Source organism: Ursus americanus, chromosome 4 (assembly GCF_024610735.1).
Source record: "Ursus americanus isolate L20-20 chromosome 4, mUrsAme1.1.p, whole genome shotgun sequence".
In the NCBI taxonomy this organism is placed as follows: domain Eukaryota; kingdom Metazoa; phylum Chordata; class Mammalia; order Carnivora; family Ursidae; genus Ursus; species Ursus americanus.
Window position 1 is genome coordinate 49,660,078 of NC_142130.1, and position 21,890 is coordinate 49,681,967.

The following is a 21,890-nucleotide window of genomic DNA, read 5'->3' on the forward strand; positions in this document are numbered from 1 at the left end:
GTACTGTATACATAACAGATAGTAAGTTTTGGATGAATTCATGTGTTTTTCTAGCATTTCTTTCTTTTGCTTATGTCCTGGTCTTCAGTCAAGTGGGATTATTTGGCTCTGTCCTGACGTATCAGCAACTACAGTCAGTGCTCATGCTGCTTCTCCCACTTGTAGGTTTTCATACTCTCTGGCATATATGTTCTGACTAATCCCTCAAAGTGAGTTTTGTTTATGATTCTATCCCTATTGTTATTACTAGATCTCTTCTTAAACCCCTCTGAGCTCTTTCTTATCCTTTGTATTTATTATTTTTATTGTTTTAAAATTGTCTAGTTATTTTACTTCCCATTAGACTATGAGCTCCAGAAATCAGTCTTATTTCTTGTATTTCCTGAAGTACCTTAGTACAGTGTCTCATATTTAGATTTCAGGAACTGTCGTTTATTTAATTCAAGTGAGTTGAGGAGTAAAGGACCGTGTGTGAGCATGGGCATATGTGAGATACAGACAGGGACACAGTTTGCTTGTTTGATTGATTGGGAGGCAACAGGCCAACAGGTAGGTCTATAGGTAGGTTTTCTGCATTCAGGACTGACTGTAACATTTACTAGCTTTGTGACTTTGGACAAGCTACTTGGTTTCTTTATACAAGCTACTTGGTTTCTCCATGCATCAGTTTCTTCATCTATAAAATGTTGATAATAATAACAACAGTACCTCCTATCCAGGGTTGTCATGAGGTTAAAGAGCTAAAATCTGAGAAGGCACAGAGAATAGTGTCTGGCACATAATAAGCACTCTGTGTTGTGGAATAATTAACCAATCTAAACCTTTCATCTTCCTCAAAACTCCATTATATTAATTATTAATTCTGTAAATAATACAGTTAATATTCAACTTCGTATGATGGATGTTCCATAATCCCTAGGAATCTGAACGCAAAAGCCAAAAATAAAGAATAAGTTTTCTAAAATTGGGTACAGGATAGAATATAGGAAACTGTCCTGCTTACCATGGAAAAAAAATTATCTATTTAAAGCTAATTTCACTGCCTCTACCTTTGATTTCCTGGGGAAGTGGTATGGACCTTCTTTGGTTTCCTGTATTCTCCTTTCACTTTTAATAAGAAATGAAGGACCATAGTTTCTTTACTTTTCCAGTGAGTGGGAGACTTGTTATTCTAGGATATTAACTAGATCAGTGTTTTCTCTAGTCAAAAAAAGGGCAACTTGGTCATATTTAATTAAAGGAGGAGGTGCAGAATAGAAATTAAGGACTTGTACAAGGTAACTGAACAGCAGGAGCTCAGCAAGAACAGAACTAACCTAGAACTCAAGGAATGCTATTTAATATTTCTCTTATTTAGTCAACTTCTATTATTGCCTATTTTAAAAAAATCTAAGGGTATTTATATTAATAAGGAAAATGAAGTTACAGGTCTATTTTATATAACTCCTTATAACAAGATCTTAGATACAAAAAGCAAATAAAATGCCAAATTATACTTTTCTACCTTTAAGCAGTTATGTCTTCAATTTGGGGAAGATCGTATATGCAGAGTTGATAAATATTTAAAACCAGTTCTGTACCATTAGAAAGGTGCCTAAGGAATGTTACAGACACTAAATTATTTACTAGAGCGGTCAGAGGACCACTCAGGCTCCATGGAGGAGCTGGTGTGTTGCATGGGTTGCACATATGTTAATAAGGAGTCTGTTCCCTGGAAAATGCTGTGATTGGGATGAAACTATTCCAGTGTCTGCTGGAGTTCAAAAGAAAGATACAGACAACTTCAAGGTTACATAAATGCCTTCATTTTTAACTACTTTTTGTTGTTATTTTTTTTCTTTCTCCTCTCCTCTCTGAATCCTTCAGTAAGTGACCTTTACCTAGTGAAATGACCATGATTTAGGTTCTGGTTCTTATCCTTGAAACCCGATGTCATGGAACCGAGAGTATGTTTACAGAATGGACACAATTTAACTGAGCTCATAAACTGATCTATAACCCAGAATTTTTTTTTTTAATTTACAGTGATTGATGCCACGTCAGGCAGATGAGGATGTGTGTGCCACCACCGATAAATTATATGTGGGGCCATATCAAAATTCCTTGGTGAACATGGAATCCAAATAAGGGGGAGTGGTTTATGACCCACTGTAGGAGTTACCCTGTTTCACGGACTGAAGTATTTGCAACTGTTTCTCTCTCTCTCTCTTTCTCTTAAACTATGCTTTGAAAGCTCTGCCCTTTTCTGCCCCTTTGTACTTTCTTTTTCCATATACAAAGTTGCATTTTTAAAACCGTTCTTTGGAGCTCTGAGAACAATGGGGACCCATTGATGGGTTTTAGGTCAGGAAGTGGTCACTCTTGCATTTTAGGTGGGTGACTTGCCGAAGTATGGATAATGAATTTGAGCAGTGGCTTCCAAACCCATTTGATTATATTTGTTATTACTAACTTATTATTAAATACTTTTTGACCATATCATTATTTATCATCTGCATATCTACATATATTTTTGTATGAATAACGTGTATTCTCATATGTAAGACAAATAAAGGATATATAATACAAATTTTAAAAACTGTGTAAAGGGACACCTGGGTGGCTCAGTAAGTTAAGCATCTGACTTTTGATTTCGGCTCAGGTCATGAGCCTGTGATTATGAGATTGAGCCCCACATTCGGCTCCACACTCAGCTGAAAGTCTGCTTCAGATTCTCTCCCCCCTGACTCATGCTCTCAGTCTCTCTCTCACAAGTAAATTAATTAATTAATTAATTAAATTTTTTAAAAACCTATATAAAGATGCAAGTAGAATTTCAGTATTTTCTTCTCATCCTGGAAAGAATCATCTTGTGTACCCCCTGGGGTACACTGACTGCCCTCAACCCCCACACACTTTAGAAACTAAAAAATTAGAAGAGACATAGAAGATTAATAGGTAGGAGGTTGTTGAGAAAACTAGGTAGCAATTATAATATATATAAAATAATCAATATATAAAATACCATATGAAATGTAATCAGTACACCAAATAACTTATGCATATATGTATGTATGTATGAGTAAAAGAAGTACATGGATTTGAGAATTATATAAAGATAAAATTAAGCATACTTGGTTATTAAGATAGATGAGGCAAAAGAAAGGAATCAAATGTTGATGTCTCAATTTCTTATTTAGGGGACCCTTCACTGAGACAGGAAAAATAGGAAGAAGAAGAGAGGATTTGGCAACCAGATAAATTCAGTTTGGCCTATGTTTGGTTTTGTGCACCTAGATAAATCCATGTGGTGATATACATTAGTAAGTTGGACATACAACCTTGGGACTATGGAAAGAAAATAGAATAGGGATAGAGATTTTAGAATTGATAGGGTATTTATGGGAGTTTGCAGATTGATAGCCTGTGGAATATTTCTTGGCCTTATGAAATATTTAACTAAGAAATTGTGGTAACTTCTAAAAATGTATTTTCTATGTAAATATTGTACTGAATTTCATTGAATAATTGGGAGTGATGGCACCACTAGATCTGAATTCTGACAGGGCAACATTTGGCTAGACCTGGGTGCCAGCTACACAGTTGAGACGTGCTCGCCTTCAACTCATTGCAGTCCTTAGCTGGATCTCTTTACTCATTTCTATTAACTGCCTGGTTCCCAGATATTTTGCAATATCTGGGAGTTTGTAATCTCTGAAAGCTATGTGACACCATGGACTAATCGATGTAGACCATGGAGAATGTGCAGGGAGGTCATGATCTCAGGGTCGTGGAATTAAGCCCCGGGTCAGGCTCCAGGCTGAATGAGCATGGAGTCTGCTTGAGCTTCTCTCTCTGTCCTCCTCCCTCTGCCCCTCCCATTCATGCTCTCTCACTCTCTCCCTAAAATAAATAAATAAATCTTAAAAAGAAAAAAAGAATTCTGACAGATGAGGTATTCATAGAAGAAATTTAAGGAAATGGAGGAATGACCAGAAAAGTAAGGGGAAAAAACATGACGAGTGTGGTGGTATTACAGAGACTAAAGGAAGACAGGATTTAAAGAAAGAGGGAGATGAACCAGATAGTAGTACTTAAAGATCACACTAGATAAAGACTTGAAAGTTTCCATTCGATGTAGTAACAACAAGGCGCTTCTGACCCGAGTTATTTTCTCTTTTAAGAAGTTCTGTAAGTCTGCTTTATAACCAAAGCTTTAATAGGCTCCATGTAGTTACACAGTTTCTTGTGTGGGGGTTTTAGAAGTGTTGTTGGAGGTTGTATATTTCTTTTGCCTCAGTTTAACTTAGATACCTGGCAGACTTTGCCCGTTGCTTGTTAACTTATTTCACCTTTGTAGAGAGATTTATGAGGAATTTTGTTTTATTATTGACTTTGTTGTTTGTAAGATAGGCTGGGCTCTTACTGCTAAAGGGAAGATCATTTTAAAGCCTTACGTAAGCCCTTCTGTGGCAAGACTTTCTAATCTTAGGATCTATAACTTCCTGATTTTATTTAATCTGACCTCAGCAGATCAAAGGTATCTTACTGTGATCCATATATCTCATGTGTCTTACAAACCTGCCAAGTATCACAAAATTTTCAAAGAAAATATACTGAAGAAAGTTGTGCAGTAGGAAGAAAAGAACAAATACTCATTGTTTTAAGACCAGAATCTTTGTCTATGATTAATGGCTACTGAGTGGAAAAATTAAACATGGGATTTTGACATATTCTTATGGGTTATATTTACAGTTCCTCTTCCCATCCCTTTTCACCAATAAACTTTATTTCAAAGCCAGAAAATAAATGGAATTATGTCCAAAATAATTTCATGGCTATAGTATATTTATCATGTTCAAAAGTCTGGTTATGAGATCAGAAGTTAGAAAGCATCAAATATATCATGTGAATGAGATTACTGAGAAAATCAGGAATAATGTTGACGAAGCTGTTTTCCTTTCTTCTGCAATATTATAAAAAGTGTTTGATTCAAAATTTAACTTTTGGAATCTGAAAATGAGAATGATACTTGTCCATTTTATAGAGAAGAAATTCTTGTCTACACTATAGACAAAATTTTATGAATGTTTTTGAGAAAAAGTAATCCTAAATACCCAGCATGTGTGTCTTTCTGTCTGAGAGTCAAGAATTTTCATAGGAATGGTTAGATCTAATTATGAATATCCTTGATAACCGTAGTTACCATTGTGTCCTTGATGAGTTGTAAGGTAACTATTTGACCAGAGTTTTGATATGCTCTTTGTGTGGGTTGCTGGAAAACATTGGCTTTTCAAAAACAAACTAAAACTTCTGTGTTTAGAAACATTTGTGATGGAAGAGTAAGAACAGTATAGCCCGATAACAATCAATTTTTCTGTTCTTTAACAAATTACAGAAATAATTACGGAAAAAGATTGATTTAGGGAATAACTGTATACAAAATATCAACAGACTTAGGAGTCACAGTACTACTGTTTGCATCCATAATAAAAATCAAAACATATAAAATGTCTTATGAATGTTTCATTATCTTCTGAACAAAGCTAGCCCTCAATTTGAAGGTATTGATACTAAATATATCTTTGTTGCTCAAAGTGAATTTTCTGACCAAATTCAGATGAAGTTAATAGGAATGGGTTAATATAGATAGAACAGATTTTCATTTTGTTTATTTATTTATTTATTTTTTAAAGATTTTATTTATTTGACGGAGAGAGACAGCCAGAGAGAGAGGAAACACAAGCAGGGGGAGTGGGAGAGGAAGAAGCAGGCTCCTAGCGGAGGAGCCTGATGTGGGACTCTATCCCAGAGCACCGGGATCACGCCCTGAGCCGAAGCAGACGCTTAACGACTGCGCCACCCAGGCAGTTTAAAATCAAAGTGACATTTTATCTCCTTGAGCTAGAATGAATTTTAAACAACTACTACCATCACCCCCCCCACCACCACAGCAACAAAACCAACAACCAACAAGTACACATTGACTTCCTAGTTTATATTATGGCAGCTACTACACCCGTTCCCACATTTTCTTTTCTTTTGCATCTTAGAGTCTTTATGTAAAAATTTGTAAAGCTTTATATATTCAGTTTAATATACATACAGAAAAGTATACAAAACATCAGTGTAAGGCGAAGAATTTTCATGATGTGAACACACCGATGTAAATGCGACCGAAAAAATAGCCTATTACCTACAATTCCGAGCACGCCTTCCCCCCAACCCCTCAGCAAGTTCCATACAGTGACTGGCTGCTCATGGTATCCTGACTTCTAGCATCATGGAATCATTCATAGTTGAAGTCACACAATTATGTTCTTTTAAAAAAATCTGGCTCCTTTAATTCTGCATTTATGAAATTCACCCATGTTCTTGTATGTGACAGGCTGCTCATTCTTCTTGCACCATTGTACAGCTATACCATACGTTACCTGTTGATTCTATTGGTGATGGTCATTGGGTTCTTCCTCCTTTGGATTATTATCTGTAGTGCTAGTATGTACTTTTTATATTTTTAAAAACCCACATATGCATTTCTGTTGGCTGTACATCTAGAAATGGAATTGCTGGCTTCTAGTTTCTGCATAATTTTAGCTTTAGTAGCTTTTAGGAGTTTTCTAAAGTGGCTTATGAACTGAAATACCTGTGAGCAGTGCCTAAAGGTTCCTGTTGCTCCAGTCTTCTCCAACCCTTCGATATCCTGTCTTTTTTTTTTTTTCTTCATAAGCCATACTAATGGGGTCATGTGGAATCTCATTGTGTTTTTAATGTACATTTCTCTGAAGACCAGTGAAGCTGAATATATCTTTGTTTATTGAACATTTTGAATTCTTTGTGTACGTGAAAATCATTTGCCCAATTTTGAGTAGTTATTATTAATATTTAGATGGGAATCTTTTGTCAATTATACATTTCTCCCAATGTGTGGTTTCTTTTTCACTTTGTTAGTGATCTCTCTATGAAAGCAGGTTTTAACTTCTCTTTTTCTTTATCCTTTGAGCATTTTGTGTCCTGTTTAAATTTTTTGCCGGCTCCAAAATGGTATTTTCTAGTTTCTTCTAAAAACAACAACAACAACAACAAAACCACCTTTAATCTTAGACCTAAATATGAAAGATAAAAGAATAATCTAAAATAGAATTTTTATATGGTATTAGGTAAGGGTCAAGATTCAGTTTCTTCCATATGTATACCCATTTGACCACATTTATTGAAAACATCATTCATTCCCCACTGCTGTTTAAATCTAATTGATGTTGCATATCCAGTGTCCAAATATGGTTGTATTTCTTTCTAAAATTATTGTTTTGTTCCATCTCTTTGTTTATTCTTGTGCTGTTATCACACCGTCTTAATTATGTACAGAGTGTAAGTTTGTCAGTGTTGTATTTATTGAAGATGAGCTTGATTATTCTTGGCTTTTGACATCTCCCTATAAAGTTTAGAACCAGCCTACCGTTTCCTACTATAGGAATGTCTCCTAGAATTTTTGATTGAGGTTATATTTGGGGATAATTGATGTCTACAATATTGAATCTGTCAGTCCATTAAAGTGTTATATCCCTTTGTGTTTTTATATCTCTGACTGTGTGTGTGTTTGTTTATCTTGTGGCTCTGCTCATCTTTTGTTAGCCTCATTCCTGTTTATTTAATATTTTCAGATGCTATTGTAAAAGTCAAGTATTTTTAAGTTTTATTTTCTATTGATACATTGCTTATTTATAGAAGTACAACTGATTTTTTATATTAGTTTTTTATTCTGCAACCATGTTGAATTCTCATTTCCTTTAATAGTTCAATATGTAAATTCTTTTGTATTTCCTAATATAAAACCATGTCTTGGGCAAATACTATTATAATTTTTGTTTCTAATTGATTCTTTCTATGATTATATATTTTAAAACAGTTTTAGCATATCTGTTATTTCTTTATTTCTAATAAGCTCTAATGGCTTATAGAGAAAAATAAAATAATCACTTTAACTCCCACCATGATCCAGTTCTTATCAGTTAAGTTGTGTATTGATCTTTCCAGACATTCTAGATGGTATTTAGCATTGGATCATAAAGGGCATATGTGTTCAAAAATGCTATTCCCATTTAAGTACGTCATGGACAATTTTCCGTGACAATATTCTTTTGTACAACTGATAATTGCTGTTAAAATATGATAAGCTTTGAATGTAGTATGTCCTGTTATTACTGTTGAGCATATTTGTTTTTAATTTTTTACTATTGTGAACAACACTGTATTGAAGAGACTTATGGATGGATATCTGTGCTGCTGTTGATTGACTGATTGATTGAGTTAATTTTGTTAGGTGAAATCCCTAGAAGTAGGCTTTTGGGGTCAAAAAATACAGGCTTTTTGAAACTTGCTGCCAAGTTGCCTTCTAGAAATGCTGTATACATTCTCATTCACACCAGAAGTATATGACTTTTCAAATACTCTAGCCTTTGTTGAGATTCACACCTTTATTATGTGGATTTTTTTTCATATGAGTTAAAAATAAAACCTATATCCTTTTATGAACTTGTGGTGTCATGAAAATACTTTGCCCTTTTTTTTTTTTTTTTGGTAGCAATCTCCTAACATTTTTTTGCCCTCCATTCCTTTTATTGTTTTTTTAAAACTGCAAGATTTTCAATTCAGAATACCCAGGACACTCTTCACTTTTATAGAGGAGGAGAAAAGCCTGGAAGATTTGAGTGACTTGCAATTGCTGACCTACTGAGGCCTTTTCAGTTTTGTTTCCCTGTATCTGTTTTTATCTGAAAGGACACTTACTCTGTTTTCCAGACTATAAATAAAGTTACTCTTGTTTTCTTGGTAAACAGACCAGACTTATCATCTAATAATAAAATAATGTAGCTTTATATTAAGTTCTTATCTCCCCCGACATGATATGAACAGACCATTACTCTTATTCAGTCCTCAAAAGATTTCTGTGTAGTGGAGAAAGCGAGTGGAGCACAAATTTCTAGGCTTCTCCTCCATGTAACACTCCCTTGCTTTGCCTAGACATAGTTTAATTTAATTACACAAATTTTAGTTGTACACCTTGTTTGTCTTGGGCAAAGGTGAATAAGATACAATTCCTTTTCTTCAGGAGCTTCATCTCATGGGGTTTCCAAGGCACCTCCATCTTTTTCTATGATAACTTTTGCACCATGGCACAACGTAATTTATTTACAAGTCTTTCCACTTAATTAGATTGTGACTTTATTTATATTTCTGTTCTGAACCTACCAAAATGCCTGGAACATATAAAGTATTTCTTAGGCAAATTACTTAACCTCTTTAAGCCTCAGTTTTTCCTTCTGTATTGTGAGGGTAAATATATTATCTGCCTCATAGTGTTATTGTGACAAACTCCAGTAATAGGTATTATTAACTGTACTGGGTGATTGGCAGAGAGAATAGTCAACAATCAATAAAGCTGACATCAATACATGGCAGCTCTTATTCTTATTGGAAGTTTAAAAATCCAGAAATCATTATTAGTATGTTTCTGGCTAACCATTGGCCTCGTACTCCATTCTTTGTGGATTAACAGCTACTTGTACTTTTTAGTAGATTTTAAAGTTAATTCAACTTGTAATTAAAGTGATTTATAATTGTAAGTGGCAAAAAGGACAGATTAAAAAATTTCTGGATTGGAGAGATCTTGAAACTTTTATGTTCTGTTCCTTTTCTTTTTCATCCTCTTTTCTATTTCCAGATCTCTGCCAGCACAATGCAGTGTGTACGTATTTGTAAAACAATTTGTCATTAATATTTCCTCTGACTTCATCTCAAGGGAAAGAGAGTAGAAACCACTACTCTCCGTTCTTGCTGTAGTTTAATTAAAAGTGTGAAAGGCCATCCTCTCCCCGCCCCCCCCCCCCCCCCCCCCGCCAACACATCAAGAAAGAAGGTGGTAGCAACTTGAAGTCCCCTTTGGAAAGGTTAGATCCTTAGTGCAACAGTTTTAGAATAGTTTTTCTTTGTTTTTTTGTTTTTTAAGAAGTCATTGCACACTGTTTCTGTTCTTCGCTCATGAAACCCTCCTCCTCCCCACCATTCTCTATGGTGGGTGTTTGGTTCAGCTGATGAAAGGAAAGGTATCTGTTGTGCAAATATTGTATGCAGTTATCTAACCAGATAATGCCCTTTTTTCCTAATCCCTGTTACAATCCCTAACTAAGCTTGTGTGGACCTTTATCACAAGTGAGCTGTGAGCAAGTGTCATTTACACCAGTACTGTGGGAATGTGTCTTGTGCCTTTGTAAATTATTGTTCCAAAGTGCTATCTTAGACTACAATTTTAGAAGTTCATACCTTTTTTAAAAATTTGCTCTGGGAAATCATTGGGTATTGAAAGGAGTTATGATCTGCAAGCACCTTAAATATTGGGATGAAGATAACTTTTCATGGGAACAGCTAGCTATCAAAGGTGTCTGGCCAGTTGATTTACTTTTTATACTTCATACACAAGACAAGTTTCTCTTAACATTTCCATACAAAAGTAAAACATACACCATTCTTCAATCAGTAGTTCTTTGTATAATTTTTTAAAAATTTAAATATTATGGTTCATGTCCCTTTTATGAATCGAATATTTGAACCTTAATTTGGGAAAGAAAAATGTGCTTTTAAGCTCTGCTTTTGTGGTAACTGTAATGAAACTGGACACAATTGCATATTTACACTTCTCCATAAATCAGTAGCCTTCTAACATGATCAGAAGTTTTCCTTGTTTTCTTAAAACAGCAGTATTTTGTTAACCTTAATCAGAGCCTGACGCGTGTTTCTTCTAAATGGCGTCTGATGTGGTGTGTCTCTTCAGTTCTCTGTGGTTTCCTGTTTTTTTCATACATAGAGAAAAGCCTTTTGATGTATTCAGCCTCATATTTTTCTTTCTTTTAGTGGTATATCAAACCTAAACTTTCTTATAAATACAGCATAGTATCATAAGCCTGCCCTACCATTCATTTATTCATCTTGCCACAGGCCACTGCTCTGGAGTTCCTCCAGTACTTCCTCAGATATCCCATCCCCCAAATATACATATATATATATATATAATTATGTTATATATGTATTATATGTATATTATGTTTTATATATATTATATATATATGTTTTATATATATTTCATATATATATTTATGTTATATATTATATATATATATATTTATGTTATATATATTATATATATATATATATATATATTTAGCATTACATGTCTTATTTCTACCCTGTGTGTATCTTCTTCAAGGACAGATAGTATCTTGTATTTTCATGATTGTATTTATCCACAGTGCTTTGCCTTAGCAATTAAGAGATCAGTGAGTCTCAAAGTGTTTTCCCCAGCCCAGCAGCGTCAGCATCACTTGGGAACTTGTTAGAACTCTAAGTTCTCCAGCCCTACGTCAGTCATAATGAATTAGAATATCATGGGTTGCGGATCAGCAATTTCTGTCTTAACAAGCCCTTCAATGATCCTGATGAATGCTCGAGTTTGACAACCACTGCAGTGGATAATTATTGAATGAATATATAATCGTACCTTTATGGTGATACTTCACTGGGAGAATTGGTATAGGATAGGGCCAATGTAGTCCATTCTGCCTGAGTCTTTTATATCTTAAGAGATACTAGTAAAGAAAAACCTAAGGCTTAAAGATATATAATCTGGGGTGCCTGGGTGGCTCAGCCATTAAGCGTCTGCCTTCGGCTCAGGTCATGATCCCAGGGTCCTGGGATCAAGCCCCGCATCAGGCTCCCTGCTCTGCGGGAAGCCTGCTTCTCCCTCTCACACTCCCCTTGCTTGTGTTCCCTCTCTTGCTGTCTCTGTCAAATAAATAAAATCTTTAAAAAAATTTAAAAATAAATATTTATAATCTTATAAGAGGCTATGTATAGCTCTTATGATGTCCTATTGTGAGAACTGCAGCTTAAAATTTTGAAAACATGAATGATTTCTTTCTTCCACCTATTCAGGAGTAGGCATTTAACATTCCAAAAGGAGGAAAATGAACTAAGGGATGAATAATGAGTGTTACTTATTTTCATGGTGGGGAGGAGGTGGTGAATGTCAGAAACTGGTCGGGTGGAGGACAGACTCGGAGACTTCCCTGGATACCATTTATTACTCTTCTAAAATTTTAAACTATATAAATGCATTACTTAATAAAAATTTTGATGCATGATATCTGAGAAAAATAAGTTTTGAATAAATAAGTTTCTATATGCTAGCAAGTGTGGTTGATTAAACAATTTAAAATTTCCCTTTGTATTAATATGAAAGGATAGATAACGCACTCTTTATCTGCAGAATACAAGGGGGTAATGGCTAAAATGCCTTCATGACTTTCCACCTGAGCTTTCTCGAGATGGTGGATTACTCTTTTGTGCCAGGAATAAAGAATTCCTACTATTGTGTGAACCCATAGTCTTAGAGTTATTTTAAGGAAATAAAGAGGGGAAAATTTAAGTTGATTCAAAGTCAAATGATGTTGTGTATGCAAGAGGTCAAATACACAGGGCTTTGACCTAATCCCTCCTTTTGGATATATTTTTAAAAATATCTTGATAGCCAAGGATTGTTTGAAAGAGAAATTGACTTAGATTTTTGTCCCGTTCTTAGCAAATGGAAAATAATCCAGTTAGCAGAACCCATTACAGGTGTTCTAAATTCTGAACACCTATTAGTCTTTTTTTGTCGACTATTTGTGTTTTAGTACAAATGCAATTAATTATATTAATGTTATGATTGAATTGTGCTGTTTCAGTGGAAGGCAGTCTTAAATGACACTTGATTCAATTACTTTTTTTTTTTTCCTTGCACAGAACTATTGTACCATGGAAAGTATTCAGACAGTGCCTTCATGAGGTTCATCAAATTAGCTCTGGCCTGGAAGCAATGGCTCTGAAATCAACAATTGATTTAACTTGTAATGATTACATTTCAGTTTTTGAATTTGATATTTTTACCAGGCTCTTTCAGGTAAGCTTCCTATTTGCTTCCTCCTTTCCTCTCTCCGGATCTCCTTCCCTGTGTGTGCATGTGATGTGTGTGTGTTCATTCGTGTGCACGTGTGTTGGTACATCTCTCTCACACATGCAGACCTATGAGAAATAGTCTCATTTTTGATAGGCTGTAATTTTGAAGTCGCTGCTCTAGGCATTTGGTCATTGCTATGTGTTGAGGGTTTCAGTTCGGGACACCAGGTGCTGAGGCTGGCGACTGCTTGTTAGCTTTGAGAAGATTCATGCAGAGGAGCTTCGTTTTTAAATTTCCTATTTAGTTTCTCACTTTACTTTGTCTTTTTAGCCCAGTAACTGACAGAACGCAAATTTTACAGGTGGGTATTTGCTGAGGCTGTACCCCAACTTCTTTCCTTTGTCTCCTGCGTTCATTTGGTGAGAAAGGAAATAGTAAACTTGACAATAAATAGTAAATTTGTCAGGTTCTGTATAGAAGATTCCAGTGGTGTGTACTGTTTACAACTTACATTGCACATTTGACCATATGTTGTAAACATTTTTCATGTCAATAAATCTTTTTCATCAATATAATTATTAATTTTCATTTGCTACATAATATTCCATCAAACCAGTGTGTCATTAATTTAACAAATTCCTCTTTTGGAATTTAACAAATTCCTCAAACTTAGGCTTTGTTTGTTTGTTTGCTTTTAAAGATTTTATTTATTTATTTGACAGAGAGAACAGGTAGGCAGAGCGGCAGGCAGAGGGAGAGGGAGAAGCAGACTCTCCGCTGAGCAGGGAGCCTGATGCGGGGCTCAATCCCAGGGCCCTGGGATCATGACTGGAGCCCAAGGCAGCCACTTTAACCGACTGAGCCACCCAGGCGCCCTGGTTTTTTTTTTTTTTTTTTCCCTGTTTCCTCACTAATATGTATGACTGTGACATTAACTTTCTTGTCCTGTTAATTGTTTTTATTTTTTAATCTGTCCTTTACAATTGTCTTCACATGGCTTTTCAGAAGCAAATGTCATTGAAAGATGAAAGCTGGATGCTATCATTTTATTCTTTTGTATATCTTCGTGGAATTACCCTATGCATGAAGACTTGAAATTTGTGTTTTGAATTTGCCTCTGCCACTAAATTGTATATCATCGACCACATTCGATTCAAGTAGTCAAAAAATGAAAGAATCCCACTTAGAATCTTTATGACTGTAGTAATTTAAATTCTATAGTAAGTGAGGTAAATTGATCAGAAAACAGGCTTGCTTGTATTCTGTTGCAATTTTTTATTATTTTAGTCTGTAGTAAATTTATTCTGTTTGAAACATACTTTCAACAAATGTTGGATATAATATTGGTTTTCATGTTTCCCATGTTATAAGAATTTCCCTTCTCTGATTTATGATTCTCCTTGGCACTAGTTTGCAAGGATCTGGTGACTGATTTATGTAAGAAAATCAAATTGTGTGGGATTAACTTTTAATTTATGAGAGGATCTGTTAACAGAAGGCAAATTAACTCTTGTCAACAATACTTATAGAATACATTTTATTTTATTTCAACTTTAAGATCATAATTCTACCTGGGTGTATAAGATAAGAAATTAGATAAATGATTGCAGAAATTGTGCTTTTCCATATTTTCAGTTTACACTAGTTTCCTGATTATTCCCTTGGTATATACAGGCACATCTGGGAGATGCTGCAGGTTCATTCAGTTCCAGACCAGGGCAATAAAGTGAATATCACAATAAAGCAAGTCAAAAAAATTTTTTTGGTTTCCTAGTGCATATAAAAAGTTACGTTTGCACTATACTGTAGCCTATTACATGTGTAATAGCATCATGTCTTGAAAAAGCAATGTATACACCTTAATTTAAAAATACTTCATTGCTAAAGAATGCTGACCGTCATCTGAGCTTTCAGTGAGTCCTGATCTTTTTGCTGGTGGAGGGTCTTTGCCTCAGTGTTGATGACTGCTGACTGATGAGGGTGGTGAAGGTTGGGGTGGCTGTGGCCATTTCTTAAAATAAGACAACAGTGAAGTTTGCTACATTGATTGATCGATTCTTCCTTTCACAACCAATTTTTCTATAGCACGTGATATTGTTTGAAAGTATTTTACCTGCAGTAGAACTTCTTTCAAAATTGGGAGTCATTCCTCTCAAACCCCGCCTCTGCTTTATCAACTAATATTCTGAACCTTTTATTGTCATTTCAACAATTTTCACAGCATCTTCACCAGGGCTAGATTCTATGTCCAGAAACCGTTTTCTTCACTCATTCCTAAGGAGCAGCGCTTCATCCGTTAAATTTATATAATGAGATCACAGCAATTCAGTCCCATCTTCAGGCTCTGCCTTTAATTCTGGTTCTCTTGCTATTTCCACCACATCTACAGTTAATTCCTGCACAGAAGGCTTAAACCCCTGCAAGTCATCCACGAGGGTTGGGATCAACATCTTTCCAACTCCTCTGAATGTTGATACTACTACTTTTCTTCTGCTGCGTCCTCACCTCCTCAGCCTTCCTGAAATTAAAGAGTTAGGGCGTTGCTCTGCATTAAGCTTTCATTTAAGGGAAGGTTATGGGTGGTTCGATCTGCTCTCCAGACCACTAAAACTTTCTCGGTATCAGCAATAAGGCTGTTTTGCTTTCTTATCATTTGTGTGTTCGCTGGCATAACACTTTTCATTTCCTTCAAGAACTTCTCCTTTGCTTTCACAACTTGGCTGTTTGGTACAGGAAGCCTAACTTTTAGTCTGTGTTGTCTTTCAACTTGCCTTCCTCATTCAGCTGAATCATTTCTAGTTTTTTATTTAAAGGGAGATAAGTGTGATGTCTTTCTTTCATTTAAATACTTAGAGGACATTGTAGGGCTCTTAATCAGCCTAATTTCGATATTGTTGTGTCTCAGGGAATAGAGAGCCTGAGGAGAGGGAGAGAGATGGGCTGGTCAGTGGGACAGTCGGAACACACATTTCCCCGTTACATTTGACCTCTTACGTGGGTGTGTTTGTGATACAGTAACAACATCAAAGATCACAGATCACCATAACAGATATGATGATGACTTAAATATCTGAAATATTTTAGGAATCACCAAAATATGGGGAGCCTCGGTGGCTCAGTCAGTGAAGTGTCTGCCTCTGGATTTTGGCTCAGGTCATGACCTCAGGGTCATGAGATCAAGCCCTGTGTCTCGGGCTCTGAGCTTAGTGGGGAGTCTGCTTGAAATTCTCTCCGTCTCCCTCTGCCCTTCCCCCTACTTCCACTCTCTCTATCTCTCTCTCAAATAAATAAATAAATCTTTTAAAAAATAAATAAATCTTTAAAAAGAATTACCAAAATAATGGCAGAGAGACTTGAAGTGAACAAATGCTGTTGGAAAATGGTGCCGTGATAGAATTGCTCAGTATGGGCTTACCACAAACCTTCAATCTGAAAACAAAAAACAACACAGTATCTGTGAAGTGCAGTAAAGCAGAGCACAATAAGATGAGGTATGCCTGTATAGGCCATTAGCTTACTTTTTTTCAATGATTTTAACGATACATTTTGTAAAAAGATGGTGTTACGTGATACCGACCATTTTATGATAGAATCTCTCCTTTTTTTAAAGGTTTCTGATAATTTTACAAATAATTTATTTCACATGATACAAAGACATTTAAAGTCGTAGAAGCTTTGTTTCTTCCCCTTGTGAAGGCAGAGAAAAAAATTTTTTTCCTGCCTTAAACCTAACTGTTCATTCTAGGAGGAGTGTGTTTTTTTGTGGGGAGCCTGGATGACTTTTTAGTGTGGGTCTTAAACGCTAGAATGCCTCGGTTGTATATGAAAGTTCTGAGGGCACCTTAATGTTGGTTAAACACTTACCCAAACTGTTATTTAATACGTGCACATATTTTCTTATAAGCTGTTTGACTTTAAAACAGCGCAGGTAATCTTAATGCTCTGTTATGTGTGTCTTATTTATGCTCACTGGGATGGGAGAGGAAAAGAATCTTGTTAAACGGAGTTACTGTGAAAAGTTTTAGATAACAAAACCAAAAAATACTGGTTGACTAAACATGCCTAGTCTCTTTGAAAACACAGAATTATGGGAGTAGCTAAAGCACTCTCATTAGCTCTATATACTTCTGTGATTCTTCACTTCTTTTGGTTTCATTATTCAGTTGCTTTAACTAATCATACATATACCTTACAATTAGTTCTATGCATAGAAAAATGGATGTATTAATTAACTTTTACTGATCTTTTATTTTTTACAACTTTAAAAATTGAGTAGTAGTTTAAGTTATAATTATGCATGCTATGTGAAAAATGTATTTTATGAATACTGTAACTGCATGAACATATAGTCTTGTGTAGTCACAGTGGTGGTAGTTAATTAGCAGTGAATTCTAACATCTCAAGATTGGGGTTTGGCAGAGAACTAGCCTAAGGGTTTGAAGAAGTCAGCAGCAGGGACTAGGAGATGAAGTTGAGAATTATCTGGGAAATGAAAGAAGAGAAGAAAAGAACGTAAAGCTGGTTAGGAGTTATGTTCTTTTCCTCTCCCCTTATCCTGACATTCTGCCAGAACTTGAACAAATGCTAGGAAGTCATTGGAACAATCTTGCAGTGGCTACCTTCCTTGTTTCCTCTTTCTTCTGCCTTTAATCTTCTTTCTCCTCTCCAGGTAGTTCAGAGATGCTGGGATTGGCAGGTGCTGAAGTCCTGGAATGGAAATAAGGGGATTTTGCTTCTCTCTTCTCTCTCCCTGGGGCTGTTGCTCCCCTTCTCCTTCCATTTCCCCACTACTAGAGAAGATTGGGTTGCTGAGAAATGGGGCAAGAAATTTGAGGGTGGCCACATAAGGAATGTGTGATTTGGGGGGGATATGTTTGTGACTATGGAATATAGAGCATCAGGGAAATAGGGAGCAAAAGAGGAAGAGGACTAAGTCATCTGTTACATCAAGGAATAAGAGAGCGAATCCGGACAGACTAGTCCAGGCCCCTCTTCCAACAGTCAGTAAAGAGCTATTCTTGAAAATAGTAATATTTTGGAAGAATGCAAGGAATAGCTTCCTTAATTCACTCAATTAATTTCTGTAGTCATTTAAGAATCTCTAAATAATTTTATGTTGGTGGGTGTGAAAACATTTCCTTTAATCTAAAAACAAATTGCAAAAATAATTCTTATTCTCCAAAGCATTTTATTTTGCCTTCTTTAAGCCATTAGTTGGTAAAATACTTAAAACAAAACAAAACAGGGGCGCCTGGGTGGCACAGCGGTTAAGCGCCTGCCTTCGGCTCAGGGCGTGATCCCGGCATTCTGGGATCGAGCCCCACATCAGGCTCCTCCACTGTGAGCCTGCTTCTTCCTCTCCCACTCCCCCTGCTTGTGTTCCCTCTCTCGCTGGCTGTCTCTATCTCTGTCGAATAAATAAATAAAATCTTAAAAAAAAAAAAAACAAAAAAACAGAGATAGAGACAGCCAGCGAGAGAGGGAACACAAGCAGGGGGAGTGGGAGAGGAAGAAGCAGGCTCACAGTGGAGGAGCCTGATGTGGGGCTCGATCCCAGAATGCCGGGATCACGCCCTGAGCCGAAGGCAGGCGCTTAACCGCTGTGCCACCCAGGCGCCCCTGTCTCTATCTCTGTTAAATAAATAAATAAAATCTTTTAAAAACAAAACAAAACAAAACAAAACAAAAACAAACAAAAAAAACCCCACATAACTATCATTTGTTTCTGACTGTGGGTTGCATTCACAAGAAAAACAGTACACAGACTCTTTCTATTACAGAAATATTTTTGTAGTTAGAAGCTGGCCCTCTGGATTATGTACCAAGAAGTGGTTGCTTAATACTGTAGCATTTGGCTCAAAACTCCAATCTCATTTTTTTTTTTTTGGTTGTATTCTGATCTGCGCATTGGTTCCCCATAAAGTTCAGCATTTTTTCAAACAACTCTTCCATTAATTTTTGTAGACTTTAATGGAAGTGACCCAAATATTTTACATTTGCTCCATCCTCGTCCTTTGTAGATGGGGAAGTAAAACAAAACAAAACCAAACCCAGTGCCTATACTAGCAGCTATTTCTCAGTTTTTTAAAAAAACATATACTGATATTCTTCCAAGTATTGTTTATGTAATTTTTAGTTATGATTTTAGAAGAAAATTAGAAACATTTTTTTTTTTCCCCAAGTACACAGTCAGAACCTCTGATGATAGTGTTCTCCACGGCTCCTTTTTGCCCAATGAGGTATTTTAGTGTGCTGGGGGACTAGCCTGAAGATTTTTCTTGTTATGTCAGAAAAGGTTAAAGAACTCTTCATTACTAAATCATTCTTGCCCTTGTTATCCTCATCTCAAGAGATACAGTCCTTGAAGAATTCTGCCTTGTGAATCTGAAACTTGCTTAACAATAATAAGGAAAAAGTCTCAAACAAACAAAGGCAGGAGCCCTCTCCCAATGATCATGTCCAGGACGACCGCTTCAACAGCTCTCACTTGGCAACAGAAAATACCTTTTTCTTCCTTTCTGTAGAAGATATGAGTTAATAATCTGGCACATCAGATAGAGCGTGCTGCCAAGTCCATGGAATAAATGTAGCTTCAGCCTTAAAAATATGGCTAAGATGATGCATTCACACCCTCATGCAAAATTGTCTGTCACCGACTGCCTTTTTTTCTCTTGCTGTGGGAACTGGAGGGGTAACTAATCACATGAAAGAGAGAATGGTACAAACTCTGTGTACATTAGTGTACTTCTGTGCACGATCTTTAGTTTACTCACTGCTAAATCGCAAGCCTTCTGTCATCGTGCAAGAGTTAGTCAAATGTGAGCACAGAAGTATGTTACCATGGAAAGAATCGTAAGTTGGGAGTCAAGGCCTTTAGACAAATTACTAGTTAGAGGAGCTTTTCACCAGTGACACCTCCCTGATCACCGTATTCTGTTACTGCCTCGTGCTGGTGTCCCTTTGGTGAGCAAGACAGGCATGTTCCTTCTTCTCACGTAGCTTCTGGTTAATGTGTAACCGTTGCCAAATCGCTTACATTCCATGGTACGCTTCTTGTTCTATAAAATTAGATACCTTAAAGGTACAGCAGTGAACAAGACAGACCAAGGGAGATAAGGAATGTGATGAGAGCTAACAGTTTGAAATAGAGTGGTCTGAGAAGGCTTCACTGAGGAAGTAACACTGGAGAGGAATCACTTAGATATTTGGAGGAAGAATTTTGGTAGAGGAATCAGCAAATATAAAGCTTCTGAGGAGGGGGGATACCTTTGTGTTCAAGCCAACTACAAAGAAGCCAGGGTGCCTGGGGAAGAGGCAGAATGTGGAGAACTCACACAGATGGGGAGGAAAGGGAACTGGGCATCAACCCTGTAAAATCCTCCAAGACCATTTGTAAGGACTTTGGCTTTTACTCAAAGTTAGAGGGTTTTGGACAGAAAAGTGATGTGTTTTATGTTTCAAAATTACCACAAATGCTGTATTGGGAATAGAATTTGTGAAGAAAGTATGTCTTTTTTCTTTTTGTTCTCTGCATTCTATCCTGTTTTCTGCCCAATATTTCTCCAAAAAGAGAGTAAGGTATCTCATGTTTGCTGTTAGGTGGTAAAGGTTGACCTAAGCTACAGAAGCTCATAGTCACCTGAAAAATATTTAGGAGATTTCAGTAACTATATTAAATGATAGGTTGATATATAATTGATAGTTGATGTTATCTAGGTAATATCTTTTCACTTATTCTTATTTTTAGCCTTGGGGCTCTATTTTACGGAATTGGAATTTCTTAGCTGTAACACATCCGGGTTACATGGCATTTCTCACATATGATGAAGTTAAAGCACGCCTACAGAAATACAGCACCAAACCTGGAAGGTAAGACTTTTCAGCAGTAATATTATGTGGCAAATCTAATGATGAAAAGTCCTCTCTTGTCCATTCTTAAATAAATCAGTAACACCCATTGGGGAGGGGGGAGGAAATGCTAATAGACCACAATGGTACTTCTTAATTGAATCCCTTTAATCCATTCATTGTACTTGTACTGAAACTCTGTGTTCAAGAAGTGAAAGAGGATATGTACCATGTAATTTGACAAACGTAGAAATTCATTAAGTCTCAGAGCTCTGATTTTCAAATTGGAGTAGGGTATTAGCATTGACTGTTTCACGACACCTGTTTGTGTATAAAATTGTATGTGTATATTTGAATACTTGAATATTGTGCTAAAGACAAATCAGTTTCATGATCATTATTTTAGTGTATTTTTCAAGATATTCAATTTTGTTCTATGATAAACACATATGCACTTATATTTGTTTATATTATATGTAATTCTAAGTGTACATCTATGTACATTATAAACACATATAAGTATATAAACATATATAAGCCCATTGTTACAATCCAACCACTTTCATGTTAAGAATTTCTTCCATAATACCTTGTCATTCTTTGTAGCTTCAGAATTTATGTTTTATTTTCCAGATGATGAAACTTGGTGAAACTCAGAGGTTGGCTGTTTTGTCAGCCCTTGTGGCTTTGGCTGACAAATCATACATTATTTTCTAGGATCAGAAAATCTGTCTCTTTCCTCGTTCGTGCATTTTCCCCATGTGCCACTTAGAAATGCATTACATAGTAGGCATTTGCTGTGGCAAGCAGTGTGCTGGGTATGGCAGCAGTGACAGTGGAGACCTGTCCTCATACACTGACATTTTACTAGGAGATGCCATCCCAACATCCATTAATTAGTACACTGATTTCCATATAGGAGTCATTTCATTGTAGGAATGAATTTGGTTGTTTTTTTAAGGTCACATTTTTCTTCTAATGCCATTTGCAAAATGGTGCAAATGGTGTTTGTCCTTTAACAAGGTAGTTTCTAGTTCAAGCCAGTACTGTTGATTCCTTTTTCTCTGCCATA

The 21,890-nt window shown here is 36.1% G+C and overlaps 1 protein-coding gene across 7 annotated transcripts in view; it reads left to right on the forward strand.

Moving 5' to 3' along the window:
- Positions 1 to 21,890, forward strand: part of CBLB (Cbl proto-oncogene B) — a 218,850-nt gene that overhangs the window by 97,372 nt on the left and 99,588 nt on the right. For all 7 annotated transcript variants that reach the window (XR_015724219.1, XM_045785283.2, XM_045785279.2 and 4 more), the window contains exons 5-6: positions 12,817 to 12,973; positions 20,718 to 20,839. Coding sequence is in view for 6 of the 7 variants with exons in the window: in XM_045785283.2 (XP_045641239.1) it covers positions 12,817 to 12,973; positions 20,718 to 20,839 (279 nt within the window). In the remaining variant the exon portion in view is untranslated. The remainder of the gene's footprint in view (positions 1 to 12,816; positions 12,974 to 20,717; positions 20,840 to 21,890) is intronic.